The sequence below is a fragment of the Kryptolebias marmoratus genome, linkage group LG22 (genome assembly GCF_001649575.2).
Source record: "Kryptolebias marmoratus isolate JLee-2015 linkage group LG22, ASM164957v2, whole genome shotgun sequence".
NCBI classification, from domain to species: Eukaryota; Metazoa; Chordata; class Actinopteri; order Cyprinodontiformes; family Rivulidae; genus Kryptolebias; species Kryptolebias marmoratus.
In genome coordinates, this window is record NC_051451.1 from 14,295,679 (window position 1) to 14,313,295 (window position 17,617).

At 38.8% G+C, this 17,617-nt stretch overlaps 1 protein-coding gene and 1 long non-coding RNA gene across 5 annotated transcripts in view; both read right to left on the bottom strand.

The window, feature by feature from the left end:
• Positions 1 to 2,456, bottom strand: part of LOC108243274 — a 74,844-nt gene extending 72,388 nt beyond the window's left edge. For 2 of the 3 annotated variants that reach the window (XR_001808885.3, XR_001808886.3), the window contains exon 1: positions 2,171 to 2,456. This is a non-coding gene — a long non-coding RNA (uncharacterized LOC108243274). The remainder of the gene's footprint in view (positions 1 to 2,170) is intronic. The other variant, XR_005232688.1, reaches the window with a different exon arrangement.
• Positions 2,457 to 13,735: 11,279 nt separating this feature from the next.
• anapc1 (anaphase promoting complex subunit 1) overlaps positions 13,736 to 17,617 on the bottom strand; it is a 38,640-nt gene continuing 34,758 nt past the window's right edge. For both annotated transcript variants that reach the window (XM_017432563.3, XM_017432557.3), the window contains exons 51-53: positions 16,941 to 17,130; positions 14,484 to 14,615; positions 13,736 to 14,348 (exon numbers count right to left, since the gene is read on the bottom strand). In XM_017432563.3, coding sequence (XP_017288052.1) covers positions 14,200 to 14,348; positions 14,484 to 14,615; positions 16,941 to 17,130 — 471 coding nt within the window. In that variant the 3' untranslated portion in view covers positions 13,736 to 14,199. The remainder of the gene's footprint in view (positions 14,349 to 14,483; positions 14,616 to 16,940; positions 17,131 to 17,617) is intronic.

Consider the following 17,617-nt stretch of genomic DNA (forward strand, 5'->3'; position numbering starts at 1 on the left):
GATGGATGGATGGATGGATGGATGGATGGATGGATGGATGGATGGATGGATGGATGGATGGATGGATGGATGGATGGATGGATGGATGGATGGATGGATGGAAGATTAGAGGCAAAGCTGTTATGTTGTAAACTGAGAAATGGGAGAAAAATGTTTCAGAGTATGATGATCAGTTCAGATACTTCAGGAATTAAAAGCCTGCAAAGCATCTGCCAAATTTCATGCCAGAATTTTAAACTCATCTTATGATAATGAAGGGATGGAGTTAGAGGTGTTTCGGTCAAACCTTGAAAAGAATTTTATGCGTGATCTCATGCAAAGTATGTAAGTGCTTAGAATATGTGTTGAGGATGACTCTCAGCTACTGCCACGTGAAATTTTAGCTCAGTACTTGTAAAACTGGCCGAGTTAGAGCAATTTGTTTGTTTCCTAAGGTCAGTTGGCTGTGGCAGCCATCTTAAATAGGGGTTGACTTGAAAAGTTAATCAGTTGTAGATCTGTACCAAGTGACTATTTTCTGAGCATTTCATGGAAATCCGTCCAGTGGTCCATGAGATATTTTGCTAACAAACATTCAGCATTGACTCCAACAGTTAATGTCAAAGTTTTAAAAACCGGTCCTGGCCAATCCGTTAGCGCTCAGACTGTGAGCCAGGGGTGACATCCAGCTACTGTCACGCCAAACTTGAGCTTGAAAACTTTAAATTTGATTGTGTTGTTGCCACTTTTTGTGTTTGCTAAGGTCGCTTAGTTGTGGCGGCCATCTTGAATTGTGATGACCCCAAAACTTAACAAGCTGTAGACATACATCAAATGACTAATTTCTGAGAGTTCCATTCAATACTGACCTCTGGTTTATCAGATATTTTGCTAACTCGACAGGCAAACGAACACACACAGAAACATTATCACCCTTTTGCTTTTGGCGGTAGGAGATAAATATCAGAACAATGTTACAGCAAAGTAGAACAAAGAATAAGAATGAATAAATTTCAGCTGACAGGTGACTTGAATGTTAGTCTTCCCACAAGGGAGCAGTTCAAACTTTTTTCTTCTTCCTGCAAGTACTCAAGTACTCCCCCTATTGGTTTTTAGTAACTTTGAAGCATAACTCAAGGTCCATTTTTTATAGCTCACTGCGTCGCAGTTTGTATGATGGCACTGAGACAAACAGAAATAACAGCTAGCTGTGCCATAAAGTCAAATTGGTAATGCAAAGAATCTAAATCTGCTCACTGTTAGATCAAGTTGTTCAAAAACTAGAGATTTATCCAGAAGACACTAAACACCGAGTCATTTGTCACTTTTCCGGTTGCTGCAGTCAGTATACAGGACTTCAGGGTAATTTTAAATTGGGAGACAATTAAAAGGAAGTTTGAACGCTGACTTATGAGCTCGTTAATGGGGGCGGATCTCGTTTCCGACGGCCTGTGAACGCAGCATCCCTGGTCGCCTGCAGCAGAGCGGATTAATAATTAAAGGAGGCGCCCTCTGCGCTGTGGTTACACTTTTCCAGGAGGTGACGCTCTCCGATCATGTTGCACATACTGACGTGATCGGGGAATAAAAATAAATAAATAAATAAATAAATAAATAAATAAATAAATAAATAAAGATAAAAAAATAAAAAATTAATCCTTGGAGTTCACGCGCAAGTCTGAATGGCAATGTTTCTGGTGACATTAAGCGGATGATGCGACGCATTTTGGCCGCATCACGCAGAGATCCGAGACCAGCTAAGTCAGAGAAAACCCGTTTTGAGTCAAGTCATTCAATAAGCTTTTTAAAAAAATACAAAAGGAAGAGGAAGACCGGGTTACTATCTCTGTCTGACACCACACACTTCCTTTTAACTTAGTACAAACCGCCCATTACGCATGAGCGACTGCACGGCCTCCAAAGCGAACTATTTTATATGTAGATATATAAACTGGAGCACTCATCATCTCTGTTGTTTCAAGCTGTGGGTTAAAAAAACTGCCGAACTTCCAATGCAAAGCTGCAAACATCCAGTTTCAGTGAATGCGCTTTCATCAAAGTCACAAGCTGCTTCCTCCTTCTGACTTTGAAGGGACCGTACAGCTGTGAAGTGGAGAACTTATCTGAACAGAATGCGCTTATTTCAAACAAGGAGGAGAAAAAAAAGAAAAGAAAAATTTTACAAACTTACCCTCAAATCACTGGTGGTCAGGCGCAACTTTTGCACAACTTTTTTGTTTCTTTTTTCTTTTTCTTTTTCTTTTTAATTTAGCCAACATTTGCGAGGCGCGCACTTTCACCTGCAGACACATTTTCTTTCAGTTTCAAATTTGTGCATCACAGAATCACCCTGAGCTTAGGCTGTAGTCAACCACGAGCGCGCTTTCTGTCATCCTGTCCACTTTGGTTGTTTTTTTTTTCCCCTGACTTTCCTGAATGCAGCACGGGACGGGTCCGCCACAGCTCAACCATTCATACTGAGCTGTCTGCTAGACCTGCACGCTTACATTTTCGCATTTCTGGGGGCACACCCACCAGTTCAGACCTCCCCTTTCTGCTGAACGAGGAAGCTTGGTTATGAATGGAATTCTCTGGTTGGAGATAAACCGGAGCCCACGCGCAGAAACATGCAGACATACTGGACTTTTAATAAACTGTAGAACTGCATAAAGGTTTCCTAAGAACAAAGGGTGAAGGTGGAGCCTTGCCTTCAAAAAGGAAACAAACTTCAGGGTTCTGTACATTTAATAAATGCTATTTAAAAATAAAATTCTAACATACATGTGCCAATCTGTGAAAGAAAAACTTTTTTTTAAGTAATGAATTTACCAGAAGACTTCATTTAATGAAAACAATCAGAGCAGGAAGTTTTTAACTCGTCACCTCAGCAGTTTCTATGGTTTTGAGTCTGCAGAGACGAGATGCCGAGCTCAAACACAACAGAGAGGGAGTGGAAAGGGCCTGAAATCTGAATCCATTCAAATTTTCAGCCAAGGTCTACCTTCTTGACAAAGATACCAAGGCCTTGTCCACACATAAAAGGAAACTATTTTTTAAAAATGCTTTCATCATCTGCAAGGAAACACCGAAAGTGACCCAAAATGCTGCAGTAACCATGCCAAGCCTGTGTGTGCTACTGTACCGCCTGCCACTTCATTGCACCAAAAACAGGACGCAAGGCGTGGAGCATGTTAGCAAAGCTGACTCAATGGGTGTGAACTGCAAACACAAAGAGAAGAAGAGGACATCGTCCGGTCAAAGGTCAGATTACAGGTGGGACTACGACAATGTTGCTTTTAATAACTCACATTTTGGCTGTCTACACAAAAACGCAAGAGTGGCCTTTAAGATTTTTCACCCATTGTCAAAAATATTGATTTGGTGCTCCTAAAACAGTTTTCATTTGAATGTGAGGCTGAAATAATAAAAAAAAAAAATTACATATTCACAAACAATATATACACGGGTAATATGTGTAATCTGTCCTCCAGTTAATATATTCTTATATAGCATTTCTTTCTACCCCAAGATAAGACAGCAAAAAATAACAAGCACATTAGACATATGTTACCTTTTCAAATACAACTCATTTGAGCTTTTTAACATAAAAGCAAACATCATTCTTAGGCATGAAAAGCCACAAGGTTCTTGTAAAGATGCAGGAAGTGGAGAAAATGGCATTACCTGCAGAACGTTCAACCTTTGAACAATTTACAAGTGTTTTCTAACGACAGGTGTTACATTGACCATAAAAGAAGTCCATTTTATGACAACACTTTGGTCTCTTACTGAATGGGTTTAGGCAATAAGGCATTATGGTTCAGCTTAAACGCAGATCGTGGTCAGAGTCGTGGTCTGGCCTTCTTCCAACATGCCTGTAACATCAGTGGTCGCCAGTTTTTGGTTTCTCAGGTGGCACATCAACTCTGTTAGGTTCCACTGAGAATCTTGTTGTTTTCTTCCCTTGTTGAGTTTGGGCAATAGAAGCACTCAAAACGGATTAGAAATGAAATCACATCTAAGGGCTAAAATGCTTTATTTTAAACACACTAGCATCACATTTATACAAGTTATTCAGGGTTTGTGTATGCAGTTGTTCACAGAAGCACCAGATGTTGCATAAATTCTTCAATGGTAAGTCTTATTTCTTGTAAAAAATACTTTTTGAGAGCTGTACGATCAGTTGAATGGTTATTACAGTGCTAATGTGTCTATAGGATAACATCAGTTCTAAACCAGTTCACCAAACTATTGTTGACTTGTTTCAGCCAGGAGGACCAAAGTCTTCATCTCCACAAGGCATGGGAACAAATCTGGCTGGTCTTTCCAGTTTAGAATTAAATAGCTACCAAACTACATGGTGAAAAAAGTAATGAAGAGGGGGTTTTCTCTTTAGCAACTCTAAGCCTCAACATATTATGTAGCCATTATGTGAACACTAAAGCCAGATTAGAAGGAAGAGGCCTACAGTTTATAAAACCCAGTAAAGTCGAATGGGACAAACTTTGTTGTACAGTTTCATTAACACGGAGGAAGTAAAAGCAGAAGTTGATGCAAAGGCTGGGGTGACTTTCCTGCAGCTTGTTTCGTTTAGCTCACCGCCTGGTTTATAGTAGAAGGAGGAGGTTCCCCTTCCACCAGCAGAGGTGTGTATCTCCTGTCATGTGTCATCAATGGTTCCAGGTCTGCACTCAGGGAGAATGACACAACTTTCTCAAGCAGGTTTCTGTCTCTGTCTTGAAAGACACAAACCCCAACGGATTTGACTTCATTTCTGCAGAAATGCTGAGTGACAAATTTCCTGTTTGGGTCACGTAAGGTTTTACTCAGAGCAAATAATATTTGAGAAAAAAAAAAAAAAAAGCTCCAGATGTGATGCAAGGTCTGGTTGCTTGTTGTCTTGACCCATAGAGAGAAAGTGGACATTAAGAAAGCACAGATGTGGTGACATGTCAGGAAGTCCTACCAAAGCTGATGGTTCAATCACATTTCGAAGAAAATTAGATGTTGACATGAGATTTCTACAGTTTGAAACTTGTGTAATCAATAGATTTCAGTTTTAGAGTTAAACAGAAGTGAATAAAGGGTCAGCCAATGGCATATATGTAGATCAGCTTTCTTCTCAGACAACTGAATATTGCACATTTATAGGATTTTTTTTTCTGCAATACATTTACGTCTTCAAGAGAGATTTGTTAGTTATTTCAAGTTAAGAACAGTTTCAGCCTGTATTGTTTTCTGACTCTAAAGCAAGAGTCAGTGAGTTATTAGTGTTGCTTGCCGAACAGTTTTTACACTTAGGCCAACGTAAAAACGTCCAATGAGTCAGGAGTCATCAGGAGCACCCCACTAACACTGGAAGAAGCAAAAAACACTCGGCTCCTAACAGATCTTTAGCTCATGGTGGAATGGACTGAGATTCTGGGAGTTGAGTTTCTCCTCCGTGTTGAACGATTGTGATTTCTGTGAAATCTGTGATTAAAGACCCAGCATTCCTCAAAGGAATGCATTTTGCCTGCTGCCTCTTGTGCCAGAAATTTAAATTAAGACCTTTTCGGTGAAATCTTGAAAATAGCGTTATACGCAATCACACTAAGTATTGCACAATCTGGTGGCGCTGGAAGTACCAAAAGATTTAGCTCCTACACATGAGTAAATTCTGTACTTTCCCAGCATGAGGGGACCCATCCGTGACATTGCTGTGTGGTGACTGGTCCAGCTTTATCTGTGAAAACTGATTGCATTATAATGTTTTTCTTTTCTTTTTTCCAAAGTCATTCGCTTTGGCGACCATCATGAATCAAGATGACTCCAAATGTTAATCAGTTGTACATGGAGTCAATTCAATTCAAGATGGCCACAACAGCTAACTGACCTTAACCAACACAAAATAGCTATAACTTAGTCAAATTTACTGACATTGAGCAAACTTTGATGAGGTAGTAGCTGAAAGTCATTCTCAACACGTACTCTTGAATGCTAACAGGTCTCGTAATATCGCACAAGACTGAGCATAACGCCATTTACATGGTTGGACCAAAACAGCTATAACCTCTCATCTTAAAATCATCTTAGATGTAAACAATCTCCTGGAAACGTTACAGATTTTCTGATATTAACTGTAAAAACACTACATGTTCACACAGTAGTGATGAAAAAAGACGCTGTAGTTTCCATGCCGAGTCAATAGCTGGTGCTATGATTTTTGTATTTCAGCAACACACGAATATCCACAGAAACTTCAGTCTCGAGCCTGACAATGCTGAATACACAAACGTTTGTTTGGACCGACAGTGAGGTTGGGTTGCTGCTACGTGTTACTTTAAAATATAAATCGAAAAAGATTCAGGAAAATGTAGATTATTGACTGACTGCAGCCATAGTGGGCATGTGTAACAGCTTCTGCTTTCAGGTAAATGGCATTTTCCCATGAAACAATGCCTTAGGCCTGAGTTACATAACACTATTTTTAGGTGAAATCGGAACAATTCTGCAGAAAATTGATTACTTTTTTTCAGATCTTTTCTGTGTAAACTGAAAACCTAGATGTAACACTGGTATGAAAGGCAGCGAACAATATGTAGACATGCTAGGCCTTTAATTATTGTCTAGCAGCATAGAAACCAATGCAATTGATGCCTTTGGGCAAAAATCTAAAGAAATTTGAAAGTCTCCCTGTTAAATTAGAAAAAAGAATCAAATGAATGCTACAGTCTGGTTGATTAGTAGAAGACTTTACGTACAACTCGACAAAATGACCCATTTTAATTATAGTTTATTGTACTTTTATTCTTGGATGTCAAATTAGACACCCCTTGAAGTCGTCCTTGATTCTTTTTACCTCCTGTCGTTTTATCTCCCTGGTGGTCCTCAGCACGCCTGTTGTGTAAAGTTAGGACATGAGAAAAGACAGAGCTGAAGGGTGTGTTCACATAGACACGCTCACAGTGGCTTATTGTGGAAACAAACACAGCAGCAGTTTTTACAAGAGGCTGCACTCCTTTTCCCACAGGGTGAGGAGACAGAACATTGTCCAAAACAATACAATCACTCAAGGTTGTCTGCTTCCCAGCACATGCCTTGGTGGAGTCTGGGACGTTATTACACAATGATCCATTTTCGCAACAAGTGAACTGAACTGAGAAGGAATCCACCCATAAAGGTGTTGAGGGTGTCTCAGAAATATGCGCTGAAATATATTTGATATAATGGTTTACGCCTTCTTCTCTCATTCTAAACTGTTTATGGTAGCCTGAGTCCCTGCATATAACCTGATGAAACTGTTAAACCCTCAAAGTGAATTCCACTTTTTGCCCAGTGTCAGCTGGTGCAGCTTCTGACTCTGCTGCAGCCAAACAGGAGAAGGGAGGTGTCATCAGAGGATTATTTTTTATGCAGTATGGCAGAAGCACATGTACTGTAGATGTGCTCTAAATGGCAAAAAATCTGATTTTGTATTATTGGGTTGTTTAGAGAGGTTATAGCTTTTATGGCAACTTTAGAATTTAAGCTAATTTTATAAAAACTGCATCAACGCAACAAGCTGCTAAAATGGCAAAGGACAACAGCCAAACCATGACAAGTTCACAAAGAATAAAAACAAAGCTAAACATGAAATGAGCTCATAGACCAGTCACCCAGTTTTAGCACAATATTTGTAAAATTGTGAATTCAACTGTGGCAGCCTTCTTGAACTGAGTTGGCTCCAAAAGTCCATCGGGTGTTGATGTTCAAACAAAAAATGGTTTTCTGAACGCATCCTTAAAATCTTCATGAGATATTTTGTGAACAGTTATTGGCAAAAGTTTAAACAAAAGTCTTGCAAGCCCAGCGAGTGCTCAGAATACAGTAACATATGCAGTGCAGTTTTTCATACATTGCAGTAGTTCATTTTTCATGGCACAGCTTTTCTAATATTTATGGTAAATCATTTTAGGTGGCATAGCTTTTTTTATTTTTTATTTTTACCATTTACAATCATTTATTTTAGGCAATGCAGCTTGTTCTGCAGCCAGAGAAAATTTAAGGTTTTTTTTATGCTTGAAAGTCTCTTCTTTTTAAAATAAGGAATTCATTTTGAAAGGTGGGAAGCTCAACACAGGCGATCCCTCTGCAGCATCAGGACATAAAGGGTTCTTGAAATGCAGTTGGTTTAAAGTCCATCTGAGGCGACGTCAGGCCCATTAAACCACCAGACTTTGATCATCTGCTCCGGTTGCTGTTGGCTCCGGACTCTCAGTTTACTGATCGATGTCGTGTGACATCTCCCTGGAATGTTTGCGAAGACGTGTTGACTGGAACAGCGTGTGTTTCCAGGAAACCACATGCGTATCTGACAGCTACATTTGCAACAAAACGCTGGACTTTGGGTTATCTCACTAATTACACTGGAATGTTGTACACCCACTCAAATATATTGAGGCAAACATGAAGTGTTTAACAATTCATTCCCCCAAATTGTTTTGTACTACCGACATGATGGTACTATGATTTACTTTGTTCCCTTTGTGTTAATCTATGCAGCTCTAAGATCAAATGCAACTGCAGAGCTAAATGTCATCATGTCTTTGGCCACCTTTCAGCCCAGGCCTGTCTATTATCTCATGAACAAATGAACAAATTTTAATAAAACTCACAAAAAGTAATTATTGAATCTAAAACTGAAGCATGTTAGGCCCACTGGTAACTCTAAACTGTCTCTAGGTGAGAGTGTGAATGGTTGTTTGTCTCGTTTGTCTCTATGTGTCCCTGTGATGGACTTGCGACCTGTCCAGGGTGTCCCCCGTCTCTCGCACAGTGACTGCTGGAGATGGACACCGGCTCCCTGCAACCAGGACAGGAGAAGTGGGTAAAGAAAATGAATGAATGACCAAAATGGCTACAAATATTATTTCTCATCATAAGATGAGTTTAAAACTCTGGTATGGAAGGCGGTGGGTGATATGCATTCTTTTTGTCAACATTAGACCTTCAATTTAAGGCTGTTTAGACTTTGAATATTTGAAAAAAAAAGTGACTTAGTCTAAAAGAAATTTGTCAAACAATAAATAAAAAAAAACTAAAGATGTATTTAAAAAATAAAATGTGTGCAACTCTTTAAAAGTTCCTAAAACTAGTGCAGATTGCTTTTGTGCACTCATTTGTACTTTTAATTTTCAATCCAAACCCATCTGTCCTCATGTTTTGATTCAAATTTTGCTGAATCCTGATTTTTCACATCAGAAGACAAATTCGTCTCGCTCCCACAGGATGACATTACTTCCAAAAAGAAGCTGACTCGCCATGTAGGGTTTTATTTTGGTGAGTCCAGCAACGTTTCAGCTGAAAAAGGAAATTACAGCGCTGAAAGAAAACTAGGCAGAGTTGTTTAGGAGGACTTAAGTGCTGTGTCAAACACCCACCCAAACAATCCTGAGTGATGAGAAAAGCCAGGAAGTAGGACACTACAGAGACGGCCACAAGTGTAGCAAAAGAAACGGCCGACCGGCCTGAAAGTTTTGGAAAAGAAATCTTGTGAATCATGTCTGGTTTCTATTTCTGAACCTTTCCATGAATAAAACACATAAAAAATGTCTTATTTTTACTTTTTGCAGCAGCAGAGGAACACAATAGTGCTGAAATATGGGCGGACAAGTTGATTTAGTGTTCAACAGATGCTTCGCATCCCACGTTTTGTCTGAATCACACAGAGGGGAAAAAAAAAACTTTGGCGTGAGGAGAAGCAGACTTTAATCAGAGAAAAAGGATGCTTGTTAGTTACAGACAGACATGGAAAGGTCACATCGTCGCAGTTTGTCGTCTTTCTCACTCCAGAGACAGAATTTGGGGAATAAGCTCTTGGTAATACAGGTTGTGAGTTGCTCCATATTGTAGCTCTGTGGGGAGGGTGTGGACCACTTGTTTGTTCGGATGTTTTCCATTTGCTCTGGAATGTTCTCCAAGCTGCTGGTTAGAAATGATCTGAGACTCTGAGCACACGCAGTAAATCCTCCCACAAACCAGTCGTACGAAATCAGGATTTCCATCCTCAGCAGGGCATTAGAATCAGTGGGTGAGTGGCGCACACAGACTGGGAGGGCCTGCAACTCCTCAAGAACAAACATTCGAAGTAAAGCCCTACAGCTGTCCTTCATAATATTCCTACATGTTTGTTCATTAGCCTTTTCATTTTAGAGCTGCCATTTGAAGAACTAAAGAATAAAGAGCATCTGGAAACCAGAAGAAAACTCCTCACAATCTGAGCTTTTCTTCTAACGTGGCTGACACCAACACGGCTCGCCCGAAGCCCGTGGGGCTGATGAAATAATAACAAGAGTTAAAGGGAACTTATTCAAATACAACCTTTTCTGGGATTGGGAATATTTACATGGGTGTCTGAAATGACTTCAAGCTTAAAGATTTAAACTTTCAAAGTCAGAATTATGAGATTCAAACTCATAAACTCGACTTTCAGAGTCATAATTGTGAGATTCAAAATCATAATTATTAGATTTAAAGTCATAATTATCACTTTTGAAGTCATTATTTCAACTTTAAAAGTGATAATTATGAGATTCAGTCATGATTATGAGAATCAAACTCATAACCTCAACTTTCAGTCATAATTATGAGATTCAAAGTCATAATTGACTCATAATTTTGACTTTCGAAGTGATAATTATGAGATCCAGTCATAAATTTGGCTTTCAGTCATAATTTCAGCCTTAAAAGTCCTAATTATGAGATTTAGTCATAATTATGAGTTTCAAACCCATAATCTCAACTTTCAGAGTCATAATTATGAGATTTAAAGTCATAATTTTAGCTTTTAAAGTCATAACTATGAGATTCGGTCATAATTATGTGATTCAGATTTAAAGTTGCAATGTTGACATTTAAAGTCTCTTTTTGCCATTCAAATGCAGCGATCCAACCAATGCCTTCCTATTGTTGCTGTTCGAAATCGTGACGTGAATGAGGAACCTTAAAGTCGTTTCCCAGCATGCACTGCTCATAAAAGCCCTGCCAAAACTCAGAGAGAACATCCCTCTAAACTCCTCCTTCATCAGCCGCCTTTTCCAGCATTCCATCAGGAAGCAGCACTTGGATAAGAAGGTCATCCTGAATAACACTTTCTTTGCAAAAATGCAAAGTTAGTTCTTTCAGAATTTGGCCATGATAGAGAACAACAGTTTTCTTCATTTTCTCCTCTCTGAACAGTGGGTTCTGGCAAAAAAATCAAGGAGTGGAAAAGAAGGGGCAGAAGTAGATGATTGTGGAGACGAAGGCAGGGTGTCATCGGGACTAAGATTGTGTTTCAGACGTGTGTCCTGTGAAGAAAGTAATAGTGCCACTGTCCTCTGAAACAACCTCACTAATGGCTGCTTTGAGCTCTTGCACACTGGACAAGTGTGCAAGTTGTTAACAGTGGAGTAAACTTAGGAAACATTTATCCTTGTGTTTGTCCAATCACTGCTGACTCCTACATAAATAACATCGGTTGTGTTTGCTGCTTCAGACTCGATTTGGACTCGAATGATGTTTACTTGATGCATCAGTTGGGGCAATAGGTCTACTGCATCTGTCTGGCTGCGAGTCACAATTACTGTCCTTCCTTTTTGTTGTCAAGTAAAAGCGCCAAAACAGGTAGTTTTGTCCGTTCATACAATTCTCCAACTGTCATACGTTCATCTAGGGAATGTGTCTGAAAATCAGTTTCATCGACCTCAAAATTTGTGATTCTGCCCTCAGTTGTTTTTTCTCCACAGCTCTTTCTATCAATTTGTTTTTCCTACACACCTTGACACTGATTTTTCTTGTTCCTCCACCTCGCGTTGTCCTTAATTGAAAAAAAAAAGTTTCCATGAAGAAAATTCAGTCATCCCCATCTCTTTTCGTATTTTCTTAGAATTTCTAGAGATTCAGATTTGAAAGTCTAAATAATGACTTCATCTTAAAATTATGACTTTGAATCTTGAAATCATGACTTTGAATCATGTAATTGCAACTTTTAAAGTTGAAATTATCACTTTGAATCGCATAATTATGACTTTTAAAGTCAAAACTGTGATTTTGAATCTCATAATTACAACTTTGAAAGTCAGAATTGTCTTTGAATCTCAGTTTTGACTTTGTCAAAATTATGGCTTTAAATCTCAAAATTATGACTTTCAAAGTCAAAAATATGACTTAATCTTATAATTATGACTCTGAATCTCATAGTTATGACATACCATTCAACAGTTTATTTCTTTTTCAGTGGTGGAAATGGGTTTCAATTTATATTTGATCACAACTGGATCTGATTTACATTTTGCATTCTTTAGTATTATTGTTTCCCCCATGTAACCAACATCTCAGTCACTATCACATTACAACAATTATTGTATTTTCTCTGCCTGTTACGTGTTGTCCTAAATCTCACAATGAGTTTGTATCTAAAAGAGGAATTATAGTCCAACTGTCTGTGGCCAAAATGTACTTCAAAAATGTAGATGTTTAAGGATAACGTTGCCTGCAAACTATTTCATTTTTTGTTTATTGTACTTAAATGGTTACTGAATATATGCCAAGTATATAATCAAAACCTGCAGATTAATCTAAATTTTTGTTTAAAAAAAGCATGCTCTTTGGAAGAGAGGGGAGAATTTGAATTGAGTGACTCAGTCCACATGTAAAACCCAGCAGAGCTGTAAAGAAAAACCTGCTGTTCTGCATCTGTTGTATTTTGATCAAAGCAAGTTATCAGAACATCAACTTCATTTTGGGGGAAAAAAGTTGGGAAAAAAGAACAAAAAAAAAAAATCACATGAGATCTAAATTCAACCGTGTTTGCAAATTATTTCATGGAGAATAAATGTAGAGAATCTTCTGATGTTTTCCTTATTTAACAGCAGAAATATTTCTTCCAGCTGTGTCACTTCTTGAACCATTTTCTTGCTGCCCGTGAAATACTTTTTCTCCTCCAAGTTAAATAATAAAATAAAACAAACTTTGGGCTAAAATAAGCAGCTGAAGAATGACAGGCATTAGATAAAAAAAAACAGTCAAAGTCTGTGTGGCTGAGATTTCCACTGCAGAAACGTTTCAGGCATTTAAAATATGCTATAAATCATGTTTGCAACGTCCCCTATCTGTCCTGGGTCTCCAACACAACATTTCTTTGTGGCCATGTGACGGGAACAAACATCTGACTTTATAACAGAACGTAGAAGTGCATTTCAGACAACAACACGCTGAAACATTGCACAAACATTTGATCAAAAAGCACCACAGCCTTACTAGATGCTGATATTTTAGGTAAAATTTTAATTTTTCATTCTCTATTCAGTAAAAAAAAAAAAAGAGAAAAGCCCCAGAGCTAATTAAAGAGCTCGTCTGTTCTCTTACTATATCGCATTTTTAGACTTCAGACCGAAAGCCACCATTTTGTTAGACAATAACAGACAAAACAGCATCAAGCTGAAAGCCACCTTTTCCCCAGAATAACAGAGTGCCAAGAACAGCCTTGTGTTTCAGCTTTACTGCTTTTAAGTGGAAGTTGAGGGGAATCTTTTTCATGTGGGGAGCAACTCGAAACAACCTGTTTTGATCCCTGAATAGCTTCAAAGAAACCTTTATCTTGACCACAGGGATGCATCGCTGCCAACACCACAATGACATCTGTGCTAGACAAACAAAACCGGAGAGAAAACTGACAACAGCGCAATAAAAAAAAAAAACATGACGGATACACAAACAAACCACAGTATTCATCAAGTTTGTAGACACTTTTCTCTTTTATTGTGCCTTAGTCTTCATGTTCTCGCCGCAGTGACGTTTTTTTTTTTTTGTTGTTCTGAATAGTTCAGCTGTTTGAAGAAAAGTTGCTCCTGCTGAGTATTTGTGCAACTCATCTGCAAGTCCCACAGTGAACTGGCTGTACTACAAAAACGGCACAAGTACTGCATGATTACTGTAGATTAAACTGTTTTTATTTTGTTTAAAAAAAAAGGCTAAATATGATAGTAATTTACAAACAAAAAAGGTATTTTATATTACAGCGAATAAGAAGGAAATAGTTTGTTAAATCCAAGCTTTTTTTCTCCCCACAGAACAGGCAGCTGTGGATGTGTCCAATGGTCACAGCGTGTCAAAGCTGCTGGCCACGTCTGCAAACGTTTCATTTAAAAGTGTGTCCCGTTTCTGCACGCGGGGACTGCATCTCTGTGAGCCCGTCCGCCCAGTGACTGGTTCTGAACGTCAGGATGGAAACACCTGAGGGGGAAAGCCCAGCAGTGACTGGGACCCTGACACAGAACCCAACAGAACTGGCACCAGTCTCAGCAGGTCTCTCAGAGGGATGCCCAGCTGGCTGCTACGGTATAATAAATCCCCAAATGAGCCGCAGCCTGCAGGGGAACGTGACAGAGCAGTCGCTGTTAACATACAACTTCTCAGCGTGATAACCATTTTAAAATTAATTACAAATGTACATGTTTTGTTTCAGAGTTTAAACACAGAAATGTAGCATCCGTTTGTCTTACCCTCCAGCTGTGTGTGTGTGTTTCTGAGGCAGGAGATGGAGCGGTACACCAGGAAGCTGGCCAGCATCACAGAGCGAGTATCATTGGGTAGAACCTCATTTCTCATGTAGGAGCCCAACACTGAGCTGTTTTCTACAAGAGAAAACAAACACAAAGATGACAAATATGATGGCTACTGTTGCGTGTTATTTACATGTCATTAATCATCTAAATGACTGGCATGTCTCTCTGGCCAAATCTCTTTTTTGAATCTTGGGCTACTTAGCTTTAGGAAGATGTTTGGTTCAATGTCAACAAGTGAAATATTTTTTTACATTATTTTGTCACATTTTTTTAACAGATAGTGTACAAAAATAAAGCTTATGAAAAGATCAAAACCAGTAGTTTTTTTATCTAAACTGCAGGACCTATAAGGTAAAAATTATGTTTTTCTTTCCAAGCAGGATTTTACTGGGTGTAATCTGTTCCGAGCCAGTAATTTAATGAGAGTGGTGAATTTATATTTTGCAGCAGGTAACAGATTTTTTTTAAGGTAAAGCTGCAATATTTATGAGACCGAGTTTGTTGTAGGTTCAGAGTTTCAGATTGGAAAATGTGAGACAGCTGACTGAGGAGCAGAAGGACATTTGCATGTTAAATGCCTTGGCATTACGCTATTAAGGCGTGTAGATTCTCAGAATGAACTTGTTTAGCTGAGCAACAACAACAACCAGGCATTTCTGGAACTGGATTCAGATTTGCAACCATCATAACGCCATCATGTAGCTTAGCTTCTTTAAATTCACACTACTCTTTACTTGAATTTAAAATAAAATTGACAAGCTGCAAAAATGCAGGCGACAAAAACTTACCTCTACACAAATTAGTAAACATAAACCAAGTTATTTCATTTCTAATAACTGAAAGGTACATTTTAGGTTTGTTTTGTCACAGATTTGTTGGCAGATCCTGGATTGTTAGCCAAAAGGAACCCATTTAAGTCTAGTGGATGGAATGTCAGACACACATTCTCATAAACAGATGGCTTTCATCAAGCTAACACAAGTAATTAACATAGTTAGTTTAATAGGCGCTAAACTACTTAGCTGTGTTTTTTACAGATAGCTGCATCTATGTATTGTGGATGACTTGTTGCTGTATTTGTTCATAATCCAGACCATCCTGGTAAAACTCTAAGAATGTAATTATCTTTGGGGAATGTGTGTCACTTCAAAGACATATTAGTGTCTTTAAGTTACAAAATTCCTGTGGCACTGACTTCTGAGCAAAGCACAAAAAGGAAAATACTAAAGTGATCTTCTCAACACACATTTCATTCATGGGAGAGTTCCAGGGAACAGGAACATTCCTGACGCTTGAGGTCAAGTTAGTTGTGCGTTCCCGTCCAACAGTCTCCCGGAACCAAGAAGCTTCAAGTAACATTAAAACGAAAGCAAGTGCGAAAATGTTTATATGATCGAAATCTGGTCCAGCTACTTCACCTGTTTCCCACGGTTCCTGGAGAGTGCTATTTTTATTTTTAAAAGGAGTGTGTTTGTATGTGCTAGTTGAGCTGTGGAATGTGTGTTTGTGTGCATGTACAGTCTGTTTAACCTCTAAACTATGGCATTAATGTGCTACACCCTGCACGTTAAAACAAGCTGAAACACATCCAGGCTGCGACAGCACTGCTCCTGGAAGTGGCAGGTAATGATCTGTTCCATGTTGTCAAAGTAAAAAAAAAAGAAAGAAAGCTACAAGGACTTTTATCTAATGAGTCTGACCACTGAAATGCCCATGAAGTTTTCATACAAAGCTTGTTTGTCACTGAGACACAACAAGTTGTTGTTTAATAATCTGTGAAACGTTTGATTTTGCTCAGCTGACGGTTGGCACATGACATCCTGTTGATTCTGTCACCAGGCAGCCCTTCCTTGTGGATAATAAAGGCTTCGACGCACATCCTGTTGTAAACGTTTTTTTGCGGCAGGTACTAATTTAGACTTTGTGCTGCTTGATCATCACCTCTGCAGTAAAACGGCATGGATGCAAAATAGTTATGACAACTGACAAAATAATTAAACATCTGATTAAGCTGTGGCTTATTGTGATTAATCAAAACAGTGTAAAGTGATTGTTATATAAATTAATTAAAATGCAACAAGGAAAAGTTGTAAATTGGAAAAAAAAAGTCATACCTAAAGACTACTAAAACAAAAGTGCTACTACTGTACTGATTAGGTTTTCTGCTTTTACTCTAAGTCCCGTTTACTTTGAAAAACAAAATTGGAAATTGTTTATATGTTATGATGTTCGTTACAGGTTAAAAGGTATATCATGAAGAAAATTAACACACTTTTTAACACTGGTAGTTTATATTTTCTATTAAGAAGACTGGAGAAACTAATATTTAATACTTAAAGGGCTAACAGATCAACCCACCATCAAACTAACTCTGTTCCCTTTGCCCCATCTCACCTTTGAGCCATTCGTCCAGTGCTACATCCACAGCGTTCTTCATCACAGGAAGAAACTCTGAGGTTAGCAGTGTGTCGTGGCTGTTTGCAGGACCCCGCAGCATCCTGCTGTCCCACAACTCCACCACCAGACGTAGCTGCCACAAAGGGAATGTCTGCTGCACGTCGCCCCGTCGCAGGGCACTGACTGCCTGGAGGAGAGAAAGAAAGAAATAAAAATATGTGAAGGCATTATTCAGGAGTTATGTCAGGATGGAGCCGGCGACTGATCATCAGACTGCGGCCTCATCCACAGTAATGAGGGCGTTATTTTAGTCTGTCATGGTAAAGAAGGGACTGGACAAAGCTATCATTTTTACTGCTCTGTTTATATCCCAACTCTCCCTTATGGTCATGAATAGGGCTGCATAAAATTAAAAAAACAAGCAATTGCAATAATAATGTTGACTAGAAGCATTCTGACAGTGCAAACCTCCGCCTTTGACTTAACTTTCAACGGATCACCACCAAAATGTAGTCACTTGTTCCTTGTGCCATTTTTGAAGTTTCCAGAAAATTTCATGACAATTTGTTCAAAACCTTTTGAGTAATCTTGTGCACAGACAGACAAAAAAAAAAAAAAAAAAACAACAAACAGACGCAACGGAAAACATAACTTCCTTGCATACGTAATAAACC